The 24,061-nt window shown below is 36.0% G+C and overlaps 11 protein-coding genes across 11 annotated transcripts; 8 read left to right on the forward strand and 3 right to left on the reverse strand.

The window, feature by feature from the left end:
* Window positions 1-78: 78 nt before the first annotated feature.
* RO3G_05811 (uncharacterized protein) lies at window positions 79-783 on the reverse strand (the record flags this gene model as incomplete). Its single annotated transcript, XM_067660401.1, has 1 exon — window positions 79-783. One exon carries the CDS (start codon window positions 781-783, stop codon window positions 79-81), a length of 705 nt encoding a protein of 234 aa, XP_067516502.1.
* Window positions 784-2,973: 2,190 nt separating this feature from the next.
* Window positions 2,974-3,803, forward strand: RO3G_05812 (uncharacterized protein; the record flags this gene model as incomplete). Its single annotated transcript, XM_067660402.1, has 4 exons — window positions 2,974-3,135; window positions 3,185-3,336; window positions 3,390-3,477; window positions 3,531-3,803. 4 exons carry the CDS (start codon window positions 2,974-2,976, stop codon window positions 3,801-3,803), a joined length of 675 nt encoding a protein of 224 aa, XP_067516503.1.
* A 1,471-nt stretch (window positions 3,804-5,274) lies between these two features.
* On the forward strand, window positions 5,275-7,226 carry RO3G_05813 (uncharacterized protein; the record flags this gene model as incomplete). The annotated part of the gene is made up of 10 exons (XM_067660403.1): window positions 5,275-5,367; window positions 5,418-5,495; window positions 5,544-5,604; window positions 5,652-5,751; window positions 5,813-5,872; window positions 5,980-6,117; window positions 6,317-6,471; window positions 6,529-6,734; window positions 6,785-6,941; window positions 6,994-7,226. 10 exons carry the CDS (start codon window positions 5,275-5,277, stop codon window positions 7,224-7,226), a joined length of 1,281 nt encoding a protein of 426 aa, XP_067516504.1.
* Window positions 7,227-8,182: 956 nt separating this feature from the next.
* RO3G_05814 (uncharacterized protein) lies at window positions 8,183-9,458 on the forward strand (the record flags this gene model as incomplete). The annotated part of the gene is made up of 4 exons (XM_067660404.1): window positions 8,183-8,430; window positions 8,485-8,637; window positions 8,694-9,046; window positions 9,100-9,458. 4 exons carry the CDS (start codon window positions 8,183-8,185, stop codon window positions 9,456-9,458), a joined length of 1,113 nt encoding a protein of 370 aa, XP_067516505.1.
* Window positions 9,459-9,766: 308 nt separating this feature from the next.
* RO3G_05815 (uncharacterized protein) lies at window positions 9,767-10,156 on the forward strand (the record flags this gene model as incomplete). The annotated part of the gene is made up of 1 exon (XM_067660405.1): window positions 9,767-10,156. One exon carries the CDS (start codon window positions 9,767-9,769, stop codon window positions 10,154-10,156), a length of 390 nt encoding a protein of 129 aa, XP_067516506.1.
* Window positions 10,157-12,001: 1,845 nt separating this feature from the next.
* On the reverse strand, window positions 12,002-12,906 carry RO3G_05816 (uncharacterized protein; the record flags this gene model as incomplete). Its single annotated transcript, XM_067660406.1, has 2 exons — window positions 12,002-12,406; window positions 12,550-12,906. The coding sequence occupies 2 exons, from the start codon at window positions 12,904-12,906 to the stop codon at window positions 12,002-12,004; spliced, it is 762 nt and encodes a 253-aa protein (XP_067516507.1).
* Window positions 12,907-13,999: 1,093 nt separating this feature from the next.
* Window positions 14,000-14,460, forward strand: RO3G_05817 (uncharacterized protein; the record flags this gene model as incomplete). The annotated part of the gene is made up of 3 exons (XM_067660407.1): window positions 14,000-14,207; window positions 14,266-14,329; window positions 14,394-14,460. 3 exons carry the CDS (start codon window positions 14,000-14,002, stop codon window positions 14,458-14,460), a joined length of 339 nt encoding a protein of 112 aa, XP_067516508.1.
* A 2,124-nt stretch (window positions 14,461-16,584) lies between these two features.
* RO3G_05818 (uncharacterized protein) lies at window positions 16,585-17,659 on the forward strand (the record flags this gene model as incomplete). Its single annotated transcript, XM_067660408.1, has 2 exons — window positions 16,585-16,961; window positions 17,023-17,659. The coding sequence occupies 2 exons, from the start codon at window positions 16,585-16,587 to the stop codon at window positions 17,657-17,659; spliced, it is 1,014 nt and encodes a 337-aa protein (XP_067516509.1).
* A 418-nt stretch (window positions 17,660-18,077) lies between these two features.
* Window positions 18,078-18,399, forward strand: RO3G_05819 (uncharacterized protein; the record flags this gene model as incomplete). Its single annotated transcript, XM_067660409.1, has 2 exons — window positions 18,078-18,194; window positions 18,355-18,399. 2 exons carry the CDS (start codon window positions 18,078-18,080, stop codon window positions 18,397-18,399), a joined length of 162 nt encoding a protein of 53 aa, XP_067516510.1.
* Window positions 18,400-18,711: 312 nt separating this feature from the next.
* Window positions 18,712-20,694, reverse strand: RO3G_05820 (uncharacterized protein; the record flags this gene model as incomplete). The annotated part of the gene is made up of 3 exons (XM_067660410.1): window positions 18,712-19,099; window positions 19,236-20,473; window positions 20,533-20,694. 3 exons carry the CDS (start codon window positions 20,692-20,694, stop codon window positions 18,712-18,714), a joined length of 1,788 nt encoding a protein of 595 aa, XP_067516511.1.
* Window positions 20,695-23,727: 3,033 nt separating this feature from the next.
* RO3G_05821 (uncharacterized protein) lies at window positions 23,728-24,049 on the forward strand (the record flags this gene model as incomplete). The annotated part of the gene is made up of 3 exons (XM_067660411.1): window positions 23,728-23,821; window positions 23,881-23,954; window positions 24,032-24,049. 3 exons carry the CDS (start codon window positions 23,728-23,730, stop codon window positions 24,047-24,049), a joined length of 186 nt encoding a protein of 61 aa, XP_067516512.1.
* Window positions 24,050-24,061: the final 12 nt, after the last annotated feature.

Consider the following 24,061-nt stretch of genomic DNA (forward strand, 5'->3'; position numbering starts at 1 on the left):
CTCCATCAGAGGAGATGAAGATTATCTGATGAACAAAAAAATAAAACTTGAGCGCGTTATTAAAGTGTTGAGGTAGATTTATTTATTTTTTAAGCCATCGAGGCTATTCTTTTGATGTTCTTGTCTTTTAGCGTCTATCTCAATCGCATCAAGTAAAGAATCAAATAAGCCATGATGAGATCTTTTTTCAACAAAGGGGGTCATAGAAGCATCATGTTGAACCACATCCACCCATTCAGAAGATTGAGACAAGAGTTGATTGATGCTATTGATCTCCATCTGAAGTTCATGCCTTCGATCGCTCAAGATCCTGTGGAATCGATCGGGTTCAAAAAAGAGCATGTTGGTCAGTGAGGTTGCGAGGGTGGTATGGGTTGACTTGAGGTTGAGTGGATTGAATAAGGTACGAAGGTTGGGTAAAGAAGAAGGGATATCCTGACTTTGCTGAATCGGTGATAGTCTGCAGGTCGTGTCTTGTCTGACGGAGTCCATCGTTTTTCTTTTTTCTTGTTTTGATTGCTGAGAATGAAATACATGCATTTGCTCCTCTGGTATCCTTCTGTGCTGTATCATCTGTACTCGTTTCCGTCTGTGAATCACATTTCTCTTTAGTGAAAGCGGACGGTGAACATGGTGCAGCTTATAATAAAGGCCGCATGCGTTACAAATCGTGTTTCCATCATCATCTCGTCTCCAAAGCGGAGTGGTTGTAGCATCACAATTATAACATCGAATGGTACTTGCTTGACAGTCGTAGTATCTTTGTTGTTGAGTATCGTTCATGATGAAAAGAGAAGAAGAGGTGGTATAAGAAAGAAAGAGATAAGATAAAAAAAAATAAAAAATAAAAAAACTTAATTTAGAATTGATAACACAATGAGACCATTTTAAACTATCTTTGATGTGTAACATGGTTTGATTTCTTTTATTTTTTAGGCAATAATTTGCTTAAATGATAATAACTTAGGGCTAAACATTCAACTTTGTGTCTCTCTTCATTTGTTTATCTTTTTTTTTTTTTTTTTTTTTTTTTTTTTCAAAGTAATAAGAGCTGTTTAATTAAAAAAAAGTTTAATTCTATTCTATATTAAAATATTAAAGTAGCATTCATCCCTAAAAAACCTATCTCCCCCTTTTTAAATCTTGAGTCGAGGCTTCATCATCATTGCTGTCAGAGTATCTTTTTCATACAAAGCTTTTGTAGACTGTCACATTTTGATTGAGAAGAAAAATGAACAAATATAAAAGGTCCTTTACAATGAAAGCACTTTATTATTATTTGATATTCTCTTTCATCTATTCATCTCTTGTTGTAAGAACAAAACAATAGACATTTTGAACTCTTCACAAGACTTATTTGTAGTGTATTTCGTGAATAAAATGCAAATTCATAAAGAATGCTAGTCACTCTACTTTTTTTTTTCCACACAATTTTCCTGTATTTATAAAGCACTTGCCACTGTCTTTCAGCGATATCATGAAACAAATAAAATGTCATTTTGTGACAGAAATTGAGATGACAGCGAATTGTATTTAGCAAAAGAGATAAAAGATGATCACTAAAAACCGTCTCTTCTTTTTTTCTTTTCGTTTCATCTTCTTTACAATCAATACTATTTATTGAATACGTCTCCAACATGGTCTCAAATAGGGCATTCGGCACTTTTCTTATCCTACTTTAGTATAAGGCCACTGTACAGTTAAAGCGTATGGCATTCTTCATTGACTATTTTTTTTTTCTTTTTCTTTAAAAGACATGTTCAAGCTAGCTCAATTCGTTCCTGTTTCATTTATCGTGCCTCTGCAAGGATGAATGTATCATGAACGTGTAAAGATACTTTAGAGGTCAAACCACAACAAAAGTTGTAAATGAGTTGTAGAACTTATTCTTTTTTAAACCTTTTATTCACCTCTTCACCTTGATGTCCAAAAGGCATCGATGGGGATGAGAAAAGCAAACGGACGAGACGGGCAAGGGAGAATCGATATAAAAAAAGACACCACGAAACAGTCGAGACAAGTTACAGAACATCTTTTGTGCAAAATGATCCCTTTCAATCACCCCATTCCTTTCTCTTTCATCTACTGGGGTCAAGATGACAACAGTCGACATGGAATAACAGATGTATCATGTCAAACGACCTAAAGAAAAAGGCGGTAAAGAAAAGATCACAGAGAGCGGCTTTCCTAAAGGAGAACAAGTGGTGAAGCACAGATAATTCATTCAGACAACATGAGATGACGTCCTTTGACAAGTCAATTTGAATAAAAGCTAGTGCATATACTTTTGTTAAAAAGCAAGTGGATTCTAAGAATACAGACGGTATTCTGTGTGTCGAACTCTTGACCTCATAAAAGACAACAGACTTGGCTTACGTCGTATTCCTCTCCTCTTCCATGTTCAATCATACCTTTGGAATTGAAAGCATATACACCCATTGGCTCTTGTTTGCACAGTGAACAAATAGAACAGCACAAGGTGCACTTGAAAGGTTGAAATGGAAATGTCAGTAGGAAGTTGCTTGCTTTTATGGATCAAACCCGATATTTTTTTTTCCCCGTTCAGTTGAGTTCAAAATATCCATGGGTTATTTTCCTCATCAAGCAAGGTTCAAATGGATTCCGTTGTACTACAGGGCATACTGCACTTATTCAGCTATCAATAAAGCCGATTGTATTTTATAAAGATAAAAGCAGCCGTGCACTGTTGTTCAACTACTGTTCCACACAGCACGATATGTATTTCCCGGACTGTATCTAAATGCTTTTTCATTATTTCTCTTTAAACATTGTAAATTTGTCAATCAATGACACCAAATGTTCCGCAAGATGATTTATTGGCTCAAACGCATTGATTTGAGTCATGCCTGAAAGGGAAAAATTAGTAAACACAATTCCACAAAACTTTCTTGATCCTCTTTTTTTCTTCTTTCCACATTTACCTATAAAATGATGCTTTTGATTTATTACTTTATGGCTTGTCTGCTGACTGCAGTGACAGAAAGTGCCATCTCTCCCAACCTATCTCTTTTACAGAGATACAAGGCTCAGGGATATCGGATATTAAGCAGCAAGAACGTGCAAGGTTACACGGTGAGGATCAAACGACCCGATTCATGCGAAGATACGATTCAAGTAAATGTGTAAAGAGAAAAAGAAAGGATTCAACTGATGTTGGGCATAGTATTCTGGATATATTGACAAATACGACACAGATGATCACTTCTTCTTTTACTTTACCGCTTCAAGATCCAATCCTCAAAAGGACCCTCTTGTCCTGTGGTTGAATGGTGGCCCTGGTTGTTCCTCTATGATGGGTCTCTGGATGGAATTAGGGTAACCACATTTTTTTTTTTCACTGATGGATCGTTTACAATCGTTCTGTATAGTCCTTGCTTGGTCAATGAGGATGGTAATGGCACAAAAAGAAATCCTTACAGTTGGAATAATGCAGCCAACATTCTCTTTTTGGATCAGGTAAACAGGCAATTGGCAAAGGATGTCTAGGGTTCCTAAACAAGGATAAATAGCCTGTGAATGTAGGATACAGTTATGGAAAGAGCAAGGTCAAGAACACACAAGAGTCTGCGATAGATGTCTATGCCTTCTTACAACTCTTTTTGGATGAATACAAAGAGTATGCATCCAATCCGTTCCATATCGCTGGAGAATCTTACGGTAAGGGCAACAATTCAATCCGGCCGTCTTTCTCATCTTCAGATCCTCAGGCGGCCACTATCTCCCCGCACTTTCTTCCGAGATCATCAAAAGGAATCGAGGGGCGGCCAAGAAAGGTCTGGTGAAGATCAACTACCAATCGATGCTGATCGGCAATGGCTGGACGGACCCTCGCATTCAATACAGGGGATACGCGACCTATGGCTGTACACGACTGACAGAATGTAAGACCCTTGATACCATGTGAAAAAACAAAGGCTGATGTAAAGCTCTAGACCAGCCGCTGTTTAATCAAAGTGTGTGTGAAGGCATGAAGGCAGCCTATCCTCGGTGTGATATGATGATGATGTCCTGCTACCAGCTTCCTACCGCCTTGACATGTACTCCGGCCGAGATGTATTGCGAAAGCACTCAGACCAAACCCTTTCAGGCCACCGGATTGAACCCGTATGACATCCGTGTCAAATGTGAAGCGGGCTCGGGACTGTGTTATGATCGGATCTCGGTCATCCAGTCTTTTGCAAATCGTGTCGATACCAAGACAAATCTCGGTGTTGATCCTCAAGTGACAAAATACGAAACCTGCAGTGATACGGTAGGTATTCGGTTTGGTAAAACAGGCGATGGGTGAGTCAAGATGACCAAGAGGGATCTGGCGGTTATTAAAAGGAAAACATAGGTCATTTGATTTTTCAAACAAGGTCGCAGAGACATTGGATGCAGGAGTACGTGTGTTGCTTTATGTTGGTAAGAAACTGTGTTTATCTGACTTTTTGAAGCTAATGCGTATGGGTGTTTAGGAGAGATGGATTGGATTTGTAATTGGTAAGAGCAAGTCGATGCAAACTAAAGACAGGTGGAGTTTACGTTACTTTTAGGATTGGTAACTTGGAATGGACTTTGAACATGCGGTGGAAAGGAAAGATAGGATATATTCGAGCCCCTGTCTTGCCATGGTACAGTACTTTGACAGGCAAACACGCAGGCGATGTCCGAACTTTTGAAAATCTTACGTTCTTGAAAGTTTTTGGTGCTGGCCATATGGTAGTCGTATAATCCGATGTAACCTACCTAGCTAACTTTCTTTTTCATTCACAGGTTCCCTTTGATCAGCCTGAGAATGCACTCGACTTTTTTGACAAGTGGCTCGCTAGCATTCCAATAGCAAATTAAATTATATTCAAAGCACAAGGATTTCTCATGAGCTTAAAGAATCAAAACTGTACATTGCTATCTTATATTCATGCCCTCTTTTTTTTTATTTAGCTTGAATAAATGTTAAAAATGATTGCAATCGTAACAGTGGGAAACTATCCAAAGACATACACTCTGCTTTGTATACAACCAAAAGAAAGAAAGAAAAAAGAATCAGTCTTGTTTCAATTTGTTTTGAGAATCATCATGTATTGTTGGAAACAATCTTTTAAATATCAGCATTCATTTACCGTTCACTTTTCTGTGAGAAAGACAATGTTTGTGACTTACACATAGTGCACTGACGTTTCGTAGTGCACCAAGTTTCAAATCCAGTCTCTCAATAAATCACTCATTTCGGTTTTTTTTTTTTTCTTTTTTTTTTTTCTTTTCACTTTATAAATGGCAAAAAACAATATTGTAAATACTTTTGAAGATTCATTCTACGATCAGAACTTGAAGCATCATCATAAAGTCATCAATGACCCTATTCACGTAATTCAAAGTCTAAAGACCATGGCTTATGTATATAACAAACTATATAGGGATATATCACACTGGATGATTACACTATCGATTTCATTGACACTGTACAATTTCAGCGTCTTCGAGAGTTGAAGCAGGTAAATCTCTATTTTATTTCGGGAATCATCTTTCTTATTCAACAATAGCTCGGTGTGCTTTATTATGTGTTTCCCGGGGCAAGCCATAACAGATTCGAACACTCAATTGGTAACACAACAATGTTTATGTAGCTCAATTCTCACACGTTGATTTAGGTGTTTCCCATCTTGCTGGAACACTTGTGGAACGCTTTGCAAGAGAGCAACCAGAATTAGAGATATCAAGTAATGAAATCAAATGCGTCAAGTTAGCAGGGTAAGGAATGTTTCTTGTTGAATACCTTCATTGTCTCATAAGCCCCTCTTGTTTATGGTAGATTGTGTCATGATTTAGGTAAGAAAATGTGGGTTGTACAAAAGCAACCTAACTGTCCTCCGTAGGCCACGGCCCTTTCTCACATGTGTTTGATAACACATTCATGCCACTTGCAAGGTAATGTACGATTCTTTATAAAAAAAAACAGTCATTGATCTTGTATAATAGACCCGGTTCAACTTGGACTCATGAACAGGGTTCAGAAAGAATGCTGGAATATTTGGTTGACGATAACCAAATTGATATTGAAAAAGATGAAATCAACTTTATAAAGGACTTGATCGCAGGCGAACCAAGGGAAAGCAGGTAATGATAATAGTTGTAGAAAGGAGAATTGAGTTATAAAACAATGCGATAGTAAATATAGAGAACGACAGTTCTTGTTTGACATTGTGGCCAATAAAAAGAACAGTGTGGATGTTGACAAATTTGATTACATCGAAAGAGATGCCTATAACCTAGGGCTTCGCAGTTCATATGACGCCAATCGATTACTGGTCTATAGTCGAGTGATTAATAACGAAATATGCTATCATCATAAGGAGGTCTATAATCTTTACGAGATGTTTCACACTCGACATAGTCTCCACAGACAAATCTATACTCATCGTGTTGGAACAGCTATTGAGCTTATGGTTGTAGATGCCTTTTTAGCAGCAAGTAAGCGCTCAAATGATAGATGCATATCATGATGCTGACCCTCTTTCTCTTTTATAGATGATTATTTGAAGATAGCAGACATGATTGACAATCCAGAAGACTATCTTCACTTGACTGATGACATTGTACATACGATTGAGAAATCAAAATGTCCAGAATTAGAAAAGGCTCGTCATATTATAAAAAGTATTCGAAAAAGAGACTTGTACAAGTTTGTAGATGAATTCCTTATTCCTCCAGAGTTAGAGGACCGCTTGGATAAGGTAAATAAACGAGACAGAGACACAGTAGAAATATGCTAAATGCCTAATAGCACATCATCAACGCACAAAACATCGTCAATCACCAAACTGATAACGCTGGCTTAACAGAGCGAGATGTCATTGTTCGTTTCACGAAAATCAATTATGCTATGAATGAAAGAAACCCGGTGGACTCGATTCGATTTTATTCAAAGTTTAATGAGCAGGGTAAAATGAATATTGATTTGTATGTTGTTCTTTTACAAACCTCATTTTGTAGAATCATTCAATATCTCCAAACAAAAGGTTTCTTACATGATTCCTTCTAAATTTCAAGATATAACAATTAGGGTCTTTACAAGAGATCCTTTAAAGATGCAAGCCATCCAAAAGGCTTTTAGAAAGTGCCTTAAAGAAATCACGCATATTTCAGATTTGGATCCAACTGTTTCTTTACCTGAAGGAAGATTAAACTCAAAACGATTTCGTTCTAATGGTCACGAAAAAGTTTAATTGCTTTTTTTTTTTTTGTAAGCAAAAAAAGCATTCTTTTTGTAGTAAAATTTATTTTGATTAAATAAAGGAGGGGCTTTTTTTTTTTTTCCTTTTTTTTTTAATAAGGATATTTAGCAGATCACTTGCCAATCTTTTTATATGAAATATAATCATCCTGGAGCCATTTCTTGAGTTCATTTGAAGGGGTGAGGTACTTTATACTTTTTCGAACTCATGCAATGACGAGTTGGCTTTTGGATAAAGATCCACAAATATTGCGAAAAATATGCAGATTTTTGTTATTTTAGCCATAAAAAGTACGCATATTGCGCATGGTGGTAATTATATTAAGCAATCTATTACTACAATATTATTGCTCATATAAAGTGTCACTTTATTGACATAAATTATGCTTTTGTGTTTAGGTATTTATCTTCTCCCATTGCTATTAAAGTATATGGGCATTCTTATTTTCTTGCGTGGATAAAATAAATGAGCTGATATTTCGAGTTAGAGTAAGCACTCACTGGGTTGCAACAAAAAAAAAAAAAAAAAAAAAAAGAATTGATAAACATAGCAACTGTTTCCATACTTTTGAACGGTACCAACGTACTTGAATATGATCCAGAAAAAAGTTGAAACAGTAATGCAAGATGCTCTTCTTCACCCCCTGCTTCTTTTATTCCCTTTTTTAATATAAAGTCCGTTAAGAAAGTGTCCCTTCATTAAAGTCATTATTAAACTATATGAAATGCGTATCTCATACAAAGCTCATATCTCACTTGTCTCTTGGTTTTTTTCTTGCGGTTTTTCTTGTCGTATTTGAAACATTAACATGTGACACCACTTTTTCCGCTATTTTCTTGCTTATCTGCTTTGTTAAACTTTTTTTTTTTTTTCTTCTTTTTTGTCCAACTTTTTTTTTTTTTTATTTTACCAGCATATCCGCGATGAACGACGGTCGGTCTCCTTCAATGACTTCTTTAGGAATCAATACACAAACTATATTTAGTGGAAGTTCAGTTTCATCTAATTCACCCTTAAATTCACCTTTATTATCACCAGCAGGTTCACCATTTCCTATGGATTCTTCGTGGGACCAACTTCAAAATCAGTTTAATCAGCAAATGTCACTCCATCCTCCTCCTCCTCCACTTTCTGCCACAGTGCCCATCACAAACAAATCTGGAAGTAACAATACTTTTGTACATAAGTTATACAAGTAAAGTTATCTTTAGAATAACTTGAACAGACTACTCATTCCTATATACAATAGTATGGTTGTAGATAAACAATACCAACATTTGATTGCCTGGACATATACAGGTACATCGTTTATTGTTTGTAACATCACTGAATTCTCGAGAGAAGTTTTACCCAAACACTTTAAACACAACAATTTTAGTAGTTTTGTTCGACAGTTGAATATGTGAGCATTTTTTTTAAAAAAAAAAAACATGTACGTATACTAATGTAGAGCGGTAGGTATGGGTTTCATAAAGTCAACAAGTCACCTAGAGGACATCGTACATTAGCCGAAAATCAAATATGGGAGTTTTCTCATACAAAATTTATCAGAAATAGACCAGATTTATTAGATGAAATCAAACGAAAGGCGCTAGAATCCGATTCTAATAAACGAGATACAAATGATATCAACTCTCAGATGGTAATGATGCAAATGTCACAATCAGACATGATGCAGCAAATAGCACAATTACAGGAAGGTTTAAATCAAGTGATACATGAATTAACAGAGACAAAAAAGATTCAGAGCATACAACAAAAGTTAATAAAAGACATGGCAGACACAATGATAAAGCAATACGGGGCTACTTGTAAGTGAATGCCACAGAAAGATATAAAGAAGGACTTATGTACTGCTTTATAGTCCAAATACCTGATGAATTACTGTTGATGAATGAGTCAATTGAAACAAGACAAGACCCTGAAAGACCTCCTCCGCCCATTTATATAACGACACCAGAACAACATCATCAAGATCAAAACTTATATTTAAATCTTAGTCAACAAAGGTTATCCATTCAGCGATCACCTTCCATGAGTTCAGCTTATCAATCCTCTGTACATTCTCCTTTGCCTCCAAGTCCATGTACGACTCATTTTCTAAGTGATGATGAAGCCAATTCGATTTATACACCAAGAAGTCCACTTACACAAAATACTTATTTGATGGATCAGCAAAGGCAACAGCAACAACATCAATACAATCAGCAATTTAACACTTAAATTTCCTCAATCTCTCGTTATATGCTTATCCCCCCTCCTTTTTTTTTTCCCACTCATACAGGCACTTTGTTATTTATATATTTATATTAATACATTTTTACAGTTTTACAATAAAATTTCACTGCTTTTCTCTCTTTCTCCTATCGTGTGACGTATACTGTCTTTTAATGAAAAGGACGTTTATTTTTTTTTTTTCCATTTTTTTTTTGTACACTTTATATTTTTTTCAAGGTAAAACTAGAAATCAACTGTATGAATACAACTAATCATAAAAGCAGTTATACATCACACACATATACACATAAATAATGCTCCCACTTTCACTCTTACATACAGCTGCTGGACATCCAATGCTAGTTGAATTAAAAAGTGGTGAAACATTTAACGGTCACTTGGTCAATTGCGATAACTGGATGAATCTTACTTTACGTGAAGTCATTCAAACCTCACCTGAAGGAGACAAATTTTGGCGATTACCCGAATGTTATATCAGAGGCAATACAATCAAGTATTTGAATGTGCCAGAAGAGATTGTGGATATGGTCAAGGAAGAAGAAAGCAGAACGAGACAGTCGGGTACACGTGGAGGACGTGGTGGACGTGGTGGAGGACGTGACGGCAACCGTGGTGGACGTGGTAACAATAGAAATCAAACCCGTGGTGGACGTGGAGCTTCGAATGTCAGTGTACCAAAATAAATGATGACCAAAAGAAAAAGGGCAACATCTTTACCAAAAAAGAAAGAAAAATAAAATAAAAGAACGCCTCATCCCTTCAATCATGAACTATGTGAGAGAGAGAGAAAGAAAGAAAGATAATTTTGTGTTTTGTATAAACAAAAGACAATTGTACCAATATATGTGTTTATATGACAGAAATTGGAGATTTTTTTTTTTTTTTTTTTTTTTTGCTGCTAAGCTATGTGTACTTGGTTAAACTAGAGTAAAATACTTTGGTTGTTCTCCAAGAGCGAGATTGATTATGAACAAAATGGCATAAAAAAGGAAAATATTCAGCGTATTATAATTAGCAGAGCTTAAAACTAAGGCAGTGGCTATACCCTAATCCACTTCAAATGACACGAGACTATTTTACTCTAAACAGGCCCATCCTGTCAGAATACAAAAGACATTTAGAGTACTTGTAATGACAGAGCGCTATACATGATTTATCTTTAGTTCATCGAATAGCTGACAAGTCAAACTTTTGTTTACACAGCATGTCAAGTAAACATCAAAACAACTGCCTGTTGAAGCTATGTAGATTTTTTTTTAAAAAAAAAAATGCAAAAGATCAATTGCTGTTTGATGACTTTTTCATGCCTTTTCTTTCATGTATCGCAGCATCACGCTTTTGTTGCTAGAGCAAGTACAGATAAGGTTGAACAGGCACATCTTTGGCATTGATTCATGCTCGTCTTCTGAATTAGAACAGCCATGAACAAAATGAGTCAAAAATGCACTCTTCTGTACTGGTTAAATATACGGCTGATGGCTTGTGAGCCAACATGAGCTTCTGTAGGAGCATCCGAGACTGTGTATAAAAAGCCAGCAAGTCAACCCAAATTCGTCATTGGGAATCATTATCTGAATGCTGCCCCTCCCGCAAAAAAAAAGAGAAGGATAGATGCTTTAGATTTTGGTCCTAGAATAATGTCTGTGTTTGAGAACAGTTTAGAGTCTCTATGTACTTATGGAGCCGTTGATACACTTGAGAGTACAGCCGCAATGCAGGATATAAAGTTCACATGATATCCTAGCTTATTTTCCAAAGAAGATCCTGCATTCTAAAGGGGCTTTGTGATACTCTTTGCAAAAAGACAAACATAATCAAAAGATGGAATGGAATCAAAAGTCGACCGTACGTACTTTTTTATGTTCTTTGCTAGTAATGATGGCACTCATACATTTCTATATTCAAGTCTTTACTAGGTTGATATGATTTCATCAAAACAGTATATATGCAACTCCCTCCCACTCCCTCTTTGATGCTATGAACTAGGTGAGTTTACTTGTGTTGGATGGTAAACATCATTTTATATTGTATATTTACATCCAATTTGAAAGATGAATAAAAACACATTTATATCATTCCATGTAAAGAGTGTATAACATTTGTAATCAATCAAAGTGAGAATCAGACATACTTTTGACCAATGTTTGTTTCTCATAAGTTGTGCACTCGTTTTACAAAAATAATCCTTTGAAAACGTACCGTCTAATTTTGATATAAAACTACAAGGACGATCAAAATCAGTGTGAAGATTACTAGTGACGTTGGATTTATAATTCACTCTGTTTTATTATTGTATGTATTCATTTCAAGCAAATCATTTTTTTTTAGAATTGCTGGCTTTTTCTATTTTTTTTTTCTATAGCGGAATATTAAAAGACGATAGTAGTCTATTTATTGTTTTATACGATTCCAAGTGGATTAGGGAGGGAAGAAAGAGTTGTTTACATGTATTTTCATTGTGATATGTCCAAAAGAAAAAGGCATAATTCAGAGCAGAAAAAGAGATTTTATGTACAAATTATATATATTTAAAAAGAAGGGTTGTGAAAGAACTTGGGTCTTTTCCTATGTTGATTCAATGTTAAATAATCAATCGCATTTGTATTATGATGTGTAGGTGTGGTGGTAGGTGAGGTCGTTGTTGAAGAGGTACTTGCTTCTTCTATTAATAAAGGTGTAGGTGTTGTGGTGGGTGTGGTCACTGTAGTATAATTAGTAGGTAACTTGAGACGAGCACAATGCTTTTCCAAGATGTCATATAAAGTATTTTTTGAGAATGGCTTCGGCAGGATATCATTCATGCCGATATTGATGTAGTCCATAATATCATTTTGAGTGAAATTAGATGTCATGGAAACCACAGGAGTCACACCGTCAAAGCGTCTGATATTTCTTGTGGTAGTGATACCATCCATGTTAGGCATCACAATATCCTATAGAAAAAGTGTTGGAAGGTGAAAACGTGTTAAAATAAAATGTTACTTGCCATTAGTATTAGATCGTATTTATTCAAATTCAACTTGTCTAATGCTTCTAATCCATCCTTTGCATATTCTACAGAACATTTCATCATTACCAACATTCTACCACAAATATCTCTATAAACAGAATCATCATCCACCAGCAGTACTCGAGGTGGTGTTGTCCAATTGGCAGCAATGATCGTTTTATTTTTCTCCTTGTTGGTTGCAAGATATTGTTGTTGTTGCTGTAATTTATCCAGTGCATGAGTAAGTGAGTTGTTGTTATGAGTGGGTATTTTAGTGGTATTATTATGATTGTTTGTTGTTGTGACTAATTGTATACATTGTTTCAAAAGTTCATCCTTTTTCATTAGGTTTTGTTGAAATATTTCAATTTCAGATGTAATCGCTTGATCTCTTTTGTGCATCTTTTCAACTGTGAGTTCCAAGTCTTGTTGAGACTGCTTCATTTGTTGTACTTGTGTTTGAAGCCTTCTGATGAGATGCCGGAGATCTTTTATCATATCATTCCCTTCATTTGTCACCGTACTCTCTTCTTTTACAACTTCTTCCTTTTGCTTCACTGTTGTCTTTCTTTTAATCTCTTCTAATAAATCCTTTCGATCTTTCTTGAAGTATTCATGTTTAAATTGCCAAACCTACTGCAATGATGAGCATATAAAAAAAGGGGGAAAAGAAGGATTTAGTCTGTTCTTTACCTGATCTTGCTTGTTGTTCCTTATTTTATGGAAATCGTATTTATTCAATTGACGTACAAAACTTGCAAAATTACAATGTTTAAAATGTTGTGGTAAGATTATCTTGGTGAAATCGTTTATATCTTTAATCAAAAAGCTGGTTCCTGAACTATCCCATGAAACTGTCTCTTTAAACACTGGGTTTTCTAACATTCTTTTCTTTTTATTAGTTGTCTTCATCTATCTTTACTAGAGAACTTACAAATATAGCTTTTGGATAAAATCAGGTACACTCATTCTATTATTCTTTTTGCTTGTTTCTTCCATCATAATTAAATTGAAAAAGGAAGAAAAAAAGAAAAAAAAAGCGAGAAAAAAAAACTTTTTTTTGTGTTTAATAAATCCGGCGGTGTAACGTTATAAAGTTACCAGAAGCGGTCTTCAAAACATAAAACAGAAAACTTCATTTCAGCTAGTATGGATTGAAGTTGAATGTTTGAGTTATATACAACTGGATATTATTGTATTATAAAACTAAATAAGATGTACTCTCCTTTTATAAAATCATCTTTTAAAATTACTTGAATCTTTAATAGTTTATGTCACTTTCAGAAAATTATCTAAAACGTAACTTTTATAGAAGGAAAATTCTCAGTCTAAAAATCAACAAAAAAAAAAGATAAAGAATAATGAAGAGAGTGGCAATGTATACGTGGCTTTTTTTTTCCTTGTTTATATTTATGTTTATTACTTTCTTGATTCAAGATTTAATTATCAAAGCAATTTTTAATTGACTGAAGTTTAATGCGGGAACGAAAAATAGAAAAATGAATAAATCTTTCTTTCTCTCATTCTTAATCGCGCAATGGAAGGATTACAAGCAGCAACCAAAAAGTTTATTACAGCCTATCACAAAGATACACCAAATAGCTTGAAGCTTATTGACGTATACCTTGTTTACATCATGTTGACTGGCATCTTTCAATTCATTTATATGCTCGTGGTCGGTACTTTTCCTTATAATGCTTTTCTTGGCGGTTTCATCTCAACCGTTGGAAGCTTTGTCCTTGCTGGTAACTATATAAAAAAGAGAACCTACATCAACACGTATATTTATGATTATTGAAATAGCCAACTTGCGTATTCAAACTAACCCTACAAACAAAGATTCATTTAAAACCATATCACCTGAAAGGTATACAAATAATAAAGTGAAAAAAAAAAAAAAAAAAAAAAAAAACTAACATGAAACATAATAGAGCTTTTGCTGATTTCGTAGTTTGTTCTATCCTTCTTCACGGTTTCTGTATTCACTTTTTAGGTTAAAAAGAAAGGAACGAGAAATTTATTTATTATTGAATAAAATGGGTCGGAAGAGGGACTTGTACACCTTGATGGATAAAGCACCCTTTTGTTTAATCAACTTTCTTGCTTTTACTAGTGGTTTATATATGGATAGTTACAAATAGCTTTCATCAGTCTTACTTCCTGTTATGCTTCCATTTTAACGAAAACACAATCACATTGGCAAAGTATTCGTTTTTTTTTCTTAGTTGATTGCTTCATTAAGACAATGCTTTGCTTCATGCTTTCAACTTGTTAAAAGTTTGGTATGTTTTCTATTGTTGGTGAAAATATGTGCTACTTTAGTTTATTAAAGCCAAGACTCCCTTTTTTAGTATCGCACTAAATCTAATTTTTATCAAGCAGTTGGTAGTTGATTTGTGGCCGATCAACAGCATGTGCTTGAATAAGAAACGTTTAGCAATTCCTTTAGAGACATATAATAGTGAATAGCATCAGGGATAAAGCAAAGAATAAAGATATCAAACAGACTGATGTGTTTAAATGATGTAGTTGTAAAATGAAGTATTGTAATGTAGATCGCACATGTCTAATTTTAATTGGCTTTGATCACTTACAATAAAATAATGAAATTTATAAGCTCTGATCATTTTCTAATGATCATAGCTTCTTGTGACAACGATAAGGTCTTCAAGGACACTGATTTTTAAAGAGGATACTTGAGTTTAGTTTTGTGCTTATTAGATACACTTTTGATCGCCAAATTAGATCTGCTCTTCTTTTTCTATCTCATCGTCCATCATCACTATCTCTCATTTTTCTTTTAACGATTATCAAGACTATCAATCATTTAAAGTGCATGTCGAAAACATTTTATCATGCAAACCATAAAGGAGAACTGTTTAGAAAAATAGTGGGGAAAAAAAAAAGCGATTTTTACTCCATGATTTCTCCCCAACAATCAAAAAAAAAACTTCAATATTGTATTTGTTACGGCTGTCTATCCCTTCATTTAATTTGAAGCATTGATTTTTTTCCCCTCACTAAATCAAATTGTGTGGGAAAGTAAACTGCTTGATACTATCCTTACTAAGGAATGGCTTACATGTCCTAGATTATAAAACAAAAGAAAGTTATACTTGGTTTTATGCAAGCTTTTCATTTATCAAAGAATTTTTTTTATACATAAGGGTTTTATTCTAGTGCTGCCTTCAGATGAGCACTGTTACAACATGGGGAAAATTGCAACAATAAAGATATCGAATCGTAATATTTCTATATTTCTTGATGACATAATTTTTCATTGTGAATTCGTCCAGGTAGCACTGTGGCTCTTACTGTTGCTTCATTTGGCCAGAAAGGTGTGTCCTCGAAAATATATTTCTAGTGTAATCTCCATAAATTCAAAACACCACAAGCAGTTACATGAAAGGTATCAAGTTTCCAATGCGATAGTATTTTGATTGTTATTTGAAATGATTGACATATTTAATCAAAAGATAGTAGCGAAGGTTGAACAAGGAATCGTTGCCCTTAATATGTCTCATATAGGTCGTTTAATTGGACAGGTCCACAAAAAGCGTTCATCTGTCTCGATTGCACCACACATCACGCATCCTTCATCCGTGATATGACTAGGCATAATTCTATGCAGACGAGAGCGTGTAGGAAGGCAGCATGTAATTGTATGGTTTTAATAGGGGAATAAGATGCTTTTCAATAAATTTTATTACAAGAGACGCTTTATGATGTTTCATTTGTAGTGAAATGAGCATTTTAACTTGCGCTTTTGTTGAAGGGATTTTCTGCATTACACATCAATCGTATTTATGCTTCTTTAAACGCTTATATAAAGTTTCATGCTAAAAAAAGACAAGGCGAATCACATACTATTTGAAGCCATTCATCCTTTGTTTTAAACAAAAGCAAAAATAAACTTTATAGGCTGACATGACCAGGATAAGCTTGGTTTTGTTGTTATTGGTCATACTAAAAGCAAGAGGGAGATCGAATACAAAACCAAGATTACTATTTATGCTCATCTATTAATCATCAGCATGACGTTCATACAGACTCAAAGACAAGGATATAAAGCTTTTGTGTTTTACTTTTTTTTTTTTTTTTTTTTTCAACTTATTTAATATCATGTCAATCACAATCACTCAATTTCCTAGTACCGGCGAACGCGGTAAATTCAAAGAGACGACAACCAAAGTGAGCTTGAGAGATCATGAAGTGTTGATCAAGATCCTTGCCTGTGGTGTTTGTCACACGGATACTAACTTTATGGGTCAAGAGGGTCTTGTCCTTGGCCATGAACCTGTGGGTCGAGTAGTTCAAGTAGGACCAAATGTGATAAAGATAAAGAAAGGTGACATTGTGGGCACTTCTTATTTGAAAAATGCTTGTTTGGAATGTGCGTATTGTACATCGGGTGAAGAAGTCATGTGTGACGATAGAAAGATGTTTCCTGAAAACAATGCCACCAATGGATTTGCGAGTCATCAAGTAGCCGATAGCCGGTAACCTTTATTGTACACGCAGACCTTTTTTTTTTTTACTCATTTTCCCTGGTTTGATTAGTTTTGTTTACAAGATCCCTAGCGATTTAGAGCCCAAATATGCTGGTCCTTTGATGTGTGCCGGTATCACTGTCTTCAACAGTCTCTATGGCTCCAATGTTCCTCCTACCGGCCGCGTCGCTGTCGTCGGCATCGGTGGATTAGGCCATCTGGCTCTTCAATTCGCTCGTGCTTGGGGATGTCATGTCACTGCTATCTCTGGCTCGCCTGATAAGAAGCAAGAGGCGGTTGGATTCGGTGCTCATGATTTTCTCAACTCCAGGGAGTTCACACCAGAGTATATAGAGAAACTGGAGAAATATGATGTCATCCTGAACACAGTCTCTGCCAACCTGGATTGGGATATCTACATGTCTCTTTTGAAACGTAACGGTAAATTCATTTTGCTCGGTATCCCTGATAGTACGATTGAATTCAAAAATCCGATGGAGATCTTGGGTGGCCAAAAGACCTTCAAGGGATCTGTCGTGGGTGGAAGGTACTCGATTCAACTCATGTTGGAGTTTGCTGGGCGACACAATATCAAGCCTCAAATTGAGGAATATGAGTTTAATCTCGATGGATTGCACACCGCCATCGAACGTTGTGAAACGTCCCAGGCGCGTTATCGTGGCGTACTCGTTGCAAAAGATGAATAAACTTTGAAATCGCATGGCGCCGTGACCGCGTTTTAAAAGACAAAGGATCGTTTTCCGATTTGCCCTCTTTTTTTATTGAGTAAAACAAAGATGAAAAAGAAGAGCATCGCCGCCATGGGTGGAGCTCTTATTGTTCTTGTATTTATGTTTGCTCACTATCGAAGTACAATTAAAGAACGTAATCTATCAAGCTAATCTGTACACTATTCCATCTCATTCTTTTCTTTTGACAGTAATACAAACCGTGGCTATCGAATTACGAACAACACCCTACAGCTCGATTTTATTAAGTTGTCTAATCATTTTCACCTCTATACCACCCCTTATCGGTTTCACATTCTCAACCACTATCACAGGCTTTATTTATGGGTTCCCTGGTGGTATCTTTCCTGCTGTTTCTGGCGCCTTTTTAGGCGCCATGGTAGCATTTGCTTTAATTCGTAAATACAATTTTGCTCGATTCATCAAGTTTTCACCTTCTAAACAAGAAAAATACATGGCAATACAAGAAGCCATTGAACAAGGTGGATTCAAGGTATATAGAACAAACACGTTTTCGCGTGAAATAATTCACATCTTTCTATAGATGATGGTTTTGATTCGACTATCACCTATACCTTGGCCAATCACCAACATGCTATTATCCATCATTTCTACTGCCAATACACAGCATTATACAATGGCTGCTTTATTAGCCTCACTTAAAGTATCACTGGATGTGTGGATTGGTTCCCAACTAGCCGATCTATCCAATCCCAATCTACCACCTTCTGCACACCGAATAGCTATGATCACAATGGGTTGTGGTCTCTTGATCTTGATCGGTGTCGCTTGGTGGCTTTATCGACTGACGATGGAAAAAGTAAAAGAGATGGCAAATTCCAAAAATAATTCGACAGTGACAATAGATTCGGTTGTCATCGTACCTTCAAAGAAAGCAATTTAATTTTTTTTTATTTTATGCTGATGGAAGAATAATATTTGGAAATTTCTGATGACACTTTCTACATTCACACTATAAAGTATTATTGAATACATTTTCAATCATAAAATTAATCATTTACCACACGCCTTCCTCTATAACCACAACAGTAAGGGACAATAAGGATAGCAAAAAATAAACTTGTAAGTATTAGATGCATACGTAGATCATGATATCCACCATCTCGTTTACATGTTGCACCTAAACGTTCTTCAATTTGATGACGTTGAGCAATGAAAGGTGGAATGATTGGGTTGCCTTGTGTGTCATAGCCTTGAATGCCTTTAAATTCAGATGGTGTACCACCTACCACTCCAGGGTATTGACTTGTAGTTTGTTGCTGCTGCTGTTGCTGAGTCATTTGAATTTCTTTTTGCATTGGTGTCACTTGGTTACCATAAGTTGTACCATAGTTTGGTAAGCCATCTTCAGTACTCTTTGGAAATTTATTGTCCATCCTTTGTTTACCAAAAAAAAAAAAAAAAAAAAAAAGAAAAGAAAAAAAAAATGGTTGTACACAAACTTTCATGCAAGGGATTTTTTTTTATTTGAAAACGTAACACACACAAAACTTTTCCAATCAATCCTCTTTACATGTTTCTTTCCTTTCGATTCCTTTCTTTTGCTAATTCGACTTCTTGCTGCCAATCTGAAATCAGAACGATCACTACAGTAACAATGCAGGCAACAATCAAAGCACCTGCCAAGGCCGACCAAAGACCAACCAAATCCCATCCTTTTCGAAAACAGAGCCAGAATCCAATAGGCAACGCACAGAAATAATAGGCACCCAGATTACACCAAGCACCCACATGCTGACGACCCATCCCGTTGAGCACGCCATCGGCCACGCCAGCCAGATTATCTGACAAGACAAAGATGCCCACCCAAGGAATCGCCTGAGCCACTAATTGAGCCACCTCTGCATCATTTGTAAACAGATAGGCCCAGCGGTCGCGACTGACATACAAGCCGAGACTGTTGACAAGGCCGATCAGGGCACCCACACACAAGGTCGCCCGTGCCGCCGTCCGTGCCTGGTTCGGACACTGTGCACCCAGCAAGTTACCCACACGGTTGGCTCCAGCGATACCAACACCAAAAGCCAAGGTATAGAGGGCTGTGATCGAGGTCAGAATGATACTTTGAGCACCCAAGTTGGGGGTATCAATCCAGCTTGCGCCGAGAGCAATGATCTCATAAGCCCATGCTTCGGTACAGATCAGAAGGATACCAGGGATGGCGAGTTGAATCATCGGACGCCAGTGACTGAAGGCGTGGCGAGTAGACCACCGAGGCCAGACTTGGTGACCCCCGCAGTAACGAATGTAGAGCACCATCAGGGCCACAATGATCCAGTAAGTGATGCAGCTTGCGATAGCAACCCCTTGAAACCCAAGGAGATGCCAAACCAGGACATAGTTCAAGAGGATATTGATGGGCGTGCCTAGGAAAAGGACCAAGGTCGGTGCGTGAAACAGTCCTTGGGCTTGCATCATCTTCTTCAGGGCCTCAAAGAGAGCAAAGGCTGGAGCGGCCAAGATCATCCATCGGACATAGACACCGGCCAGATGAGCCACCACTGGATCTTGGCGTAAGAGTCGAAAGATCTCTTCAGCGTTCCACCAGAGACAAACAATAGGTATATAAAGCATCGACATAAAGGCCAAACAGCGCTGGACATGAAGTCCTACCAGGGTCTTGTCGGCTGAGGATGTAAATGATTGAGAGCAAAGTGTATCGAGTGCCAGTGTGGCACCGGTGGCAACAGAAAAACCACTGATGGTGACAAACATACTTCCCAAAGTGGCGGAGGCTAATTCATGTGCACCCTAATACAAAAAAAAAAGGTGAATGGGTTGTTTGTGGACTCTTATTTACATTCGTTTACTAAATGGCCTGCATTCAAAATACCAACGCTTTGCAAACTGTTTTGTAATAAATAGCTGATCACTAACGGGATCGCATTTTTAAATAACCATTTGAATTCATAAAAGTAACCTTTGGATTGTTTGGTGATGATGAATGGACTGGATTCAGTTGATATCGACATGAAAGTAATGACTGTATTGAATTGATTGTGTATCCAACATTCAATATGAATCAATTGGATTTTACAGAAAAAAAAAAAAATCAGGAGTGATTGTCAATTTATGTGTCTACAAAAAAAAAAGTTTTTGTATCTCCGATTTATTCCACCAATGAATTAGAATAAAGGCCGTATGCAATTGAACTTTGTGAATAAGCAAAAGGGTTCTACGCCAATAAACGTCTTTTTTAAATTTAGAAGCGGGAAATATTTTCTAAAGGGCAATTTTTCATTTTTCGACCGTCGATTCATAACAGAAACAAACTATTTTTCTTTTTCTACACAGATGGCCAGGAAAGAAGAGTGGACGAGAAGAGAATGAGACCCTTTATTCAGACACCTGAACGAGTCTCTCACATTGCCGCGATTCTCTGAGACCAAAACAAAACTACACTGCTGAGGATTTGGACACGAAACTGTACTTTGTCAATTTTAACAGAGTGAAGCTGCACGATGCTGCAAAATGAGTGTAGATTAGCTAGCGGATTTGCCGAACGAACGGCACACATGTGGGTAAAGAAGCCGAAAGAGGATAAAGATTGGCTTTTTTTTTTTTTTTTTTTGAAAGAGAACAAAGCCAATAGAAGAAAGGACGCGTTGAAAGAAAAACACAGAATTCATCTCTTACACTTTTACGATGCACATCCACAAGCTGGATATATTTGAGTATTCCCCCTCCCCACTTTTGGACAGCCACAGAGAGAACCATTGTTTATTTTTGCCTACCAGGTACCGAGTTGGATGCGATGGCATGATCCTATTCTATTCTCAGGATTGTTCAAAAAGAAGACTTGTTTGACAAGATAGAGGCAATATTGTTCTTAGCTTCTTGTGATGCTAGACTGTAGTTATCAACTAAATCAATCACTGTTTCTTTTTTATGGAGACTATTAGAAAAATTAAGAATTCTAGCAGTGTAAGGGATTCTTTGTTCTTGAAACAAGAAAGGGATACTTGTATGATCCAACTTGATCAGGTTACGAATGATCAGAAAGATAGTTATTCTGACAAGTATGGTTGAGAAAAGGATTCGGATCTAAAAGACTATTTCAAAAGGGATCCTTGAATCATGTCATACAAAGAAGCAAACAGTTTACATTACCTATGTTTTCAGTGGCAATACTATCTGCCTTTTCCCTTCTTTATAAAACTTTTTTGTATTCAATTGAACACATACAGCATTCTGCCGACAGTTAACGACACGACTTGTGAAAAAAAAAAAACATAAATTATTCTATCCACACGACTATTTCTACTATGACCAAAGCAATACGATTTTAACGATGACTTAATTCAATCTAGTTATTAGTAACAAAGACGCATCTTTTTCCAAGAATGAACCTACAATTGTCTTTTGATTATGGAAATAATTTAAAGAGGACACTCGCTTGGTACTCTTGTTAAAAGCATCAAAGTTGACAACATAATTTAACATTTAAAATAGCTCTGGTTGTAGTATATGCTTTTACATTCTTCATGATAGAATTAACAAATGTGTGACATCATCCTTTGTGCTCTCTTCAAATGCCAAGAATATGATAATATCCTGATTGGTTCATCAAAGACTTTGCGGATAGCAGATATCTCAATCTGACTACAATGAATCATTATCTTTTTAACTGGAAGTGGACTACCAGCTGCGTCTTTTTTAACTCACAGTAAACTTCAAAGATCATTTCAATAGCAAGCAAAAATCCAATGCTTTTCTGTACATATCGTTTTTCTCCTCAAATTAGGTTTAATACTAGTATTGAAGACATTGAATCTCAAAGACTTGATGGTAACATGTTTGAACAGAGAAAAAAACAAAGCTCTCTGTTGGCTATGTCAAAATAAAACTTGAAAAAGGTCGTCCTGACTAAAGACACATAAAATTGGTAAGGACACTCTTGACGACAAAAAGATGAAATCAAGGATTGCTGTGCAAGCAGCAGATAAGCCCTGATTTTATTTTTAATGATAAAGGAAATCATGTTACAGTTTATCTAGTCTCTCTTGAAACTATTGGACTCTATTTGATAATAAAACGATTCTCTTTTAATGTCTCAAAATGTATATTTGCATTACCCCAGTTCGTCATGCAATTCAATAAAATCAAACAAATAATTAGTTATCAACCACACTGTATTTTATCCAATGTCACTCATCATGAATCAAGAAAAGAGATGATTTAAACAACACTAAAATCTTTGTGATAGCATGGTTGTAAAGAAACCCCCAAATACAAGCTCATCTATCACTTTCAATATTTATAGAATTCGTTCATGTGGTATTGAAACACACTTGATAATAATGTTGAAGAGTTATTTATATATAAAATAAGAAACAATTCATAATGATTGACAATAGTTGAAAGGTTTTGTTCATTAGAACATGTTCTTTCTATTTTACCAAATTGATTTCGACTATTCACCACAAAGAGTTTTGAACAGAATAAATAAACCATTCGTCTTGCTATTCAAGCCTGATGTCTGTTTCATTCGCAGGGAAGGTGCCAATTCACCAGGTGATTTTACAAGGATTTTTTTTTTGAAACAGAAAACCTTGCGACAACCGGTTGTTTCGTAAGGGAAAAAGAACAAGCATTTCTATCATCAAAAGACAACTTAAAAGAAAGAGCTCACATGGTAGCAGATTCACTTTTTCAATACAGTCAATCATTAATCAGGAATACCTAGGGCAGCCTGTGCTTTCAACTCATTGAACATTCATCTTTTCAAGTATCATCCTTATTCTGCTTTTATGAAAAACGATCAATTTCTTTCATGAAGATCTAGTACAGTATATGTCGTCTTGTATAAAATCAAAGATAGATAACTTGATGCTACCTAAGAGAGTCGTATCCATTCCAGACTTAGCACCTTTCATAGTGTGTTTTTTGAAACGACTCGATTTTTATCTCTCCGCTTCAAGCAACCAAAGAAAAAAAAAAAAAAGTCAATTTTTGTGTGGCTTTCTCTTTGCCAGGGCCTTTTTTTTTTTCTGAACAATAAAAAGATGTTGTCTTCTAAGCTTTATAGTTCCATTGCACGTACTGGTGTTCGATACAGTCATCATGCTGCCACAGCTAAATCAGTACCTTCACCAAGAGGTAATTGAAAAATAAAAGAAGGGAAAAAAAAAAAAACAACGGTGCTCATGGATATATAGGCCATATTCAAGATGTTGAAAGCTTTTTAAAATCTATTGGACGTAACTGTGAAGACTTTGCTAGTAAATTTGAAGTAAGAAAGACAAAAAGATGAGTTTACAAAATACTGATTGTGTATTAGAGCTGGGAACAATTATTTACTACAAATAGTCGAGTGATGAAGAATGATATGGGCATTGA

This window comes from Rhizopus delemar, genomic scaffold, assembly GCF_000149305.1.
Source record: "Rhizopus delemar RA 99-880 supercont3.4 genomic scaffold, whole genome shotgun sequence".
Classification (NCBI taxonomy): domain Eukaryota; kingdom Fungi; phylum Mucoromycota; class Mucoromycetes; order Mucorales; family Rhizopodaceae; genus Rhizopus; species Rhizopus delemar.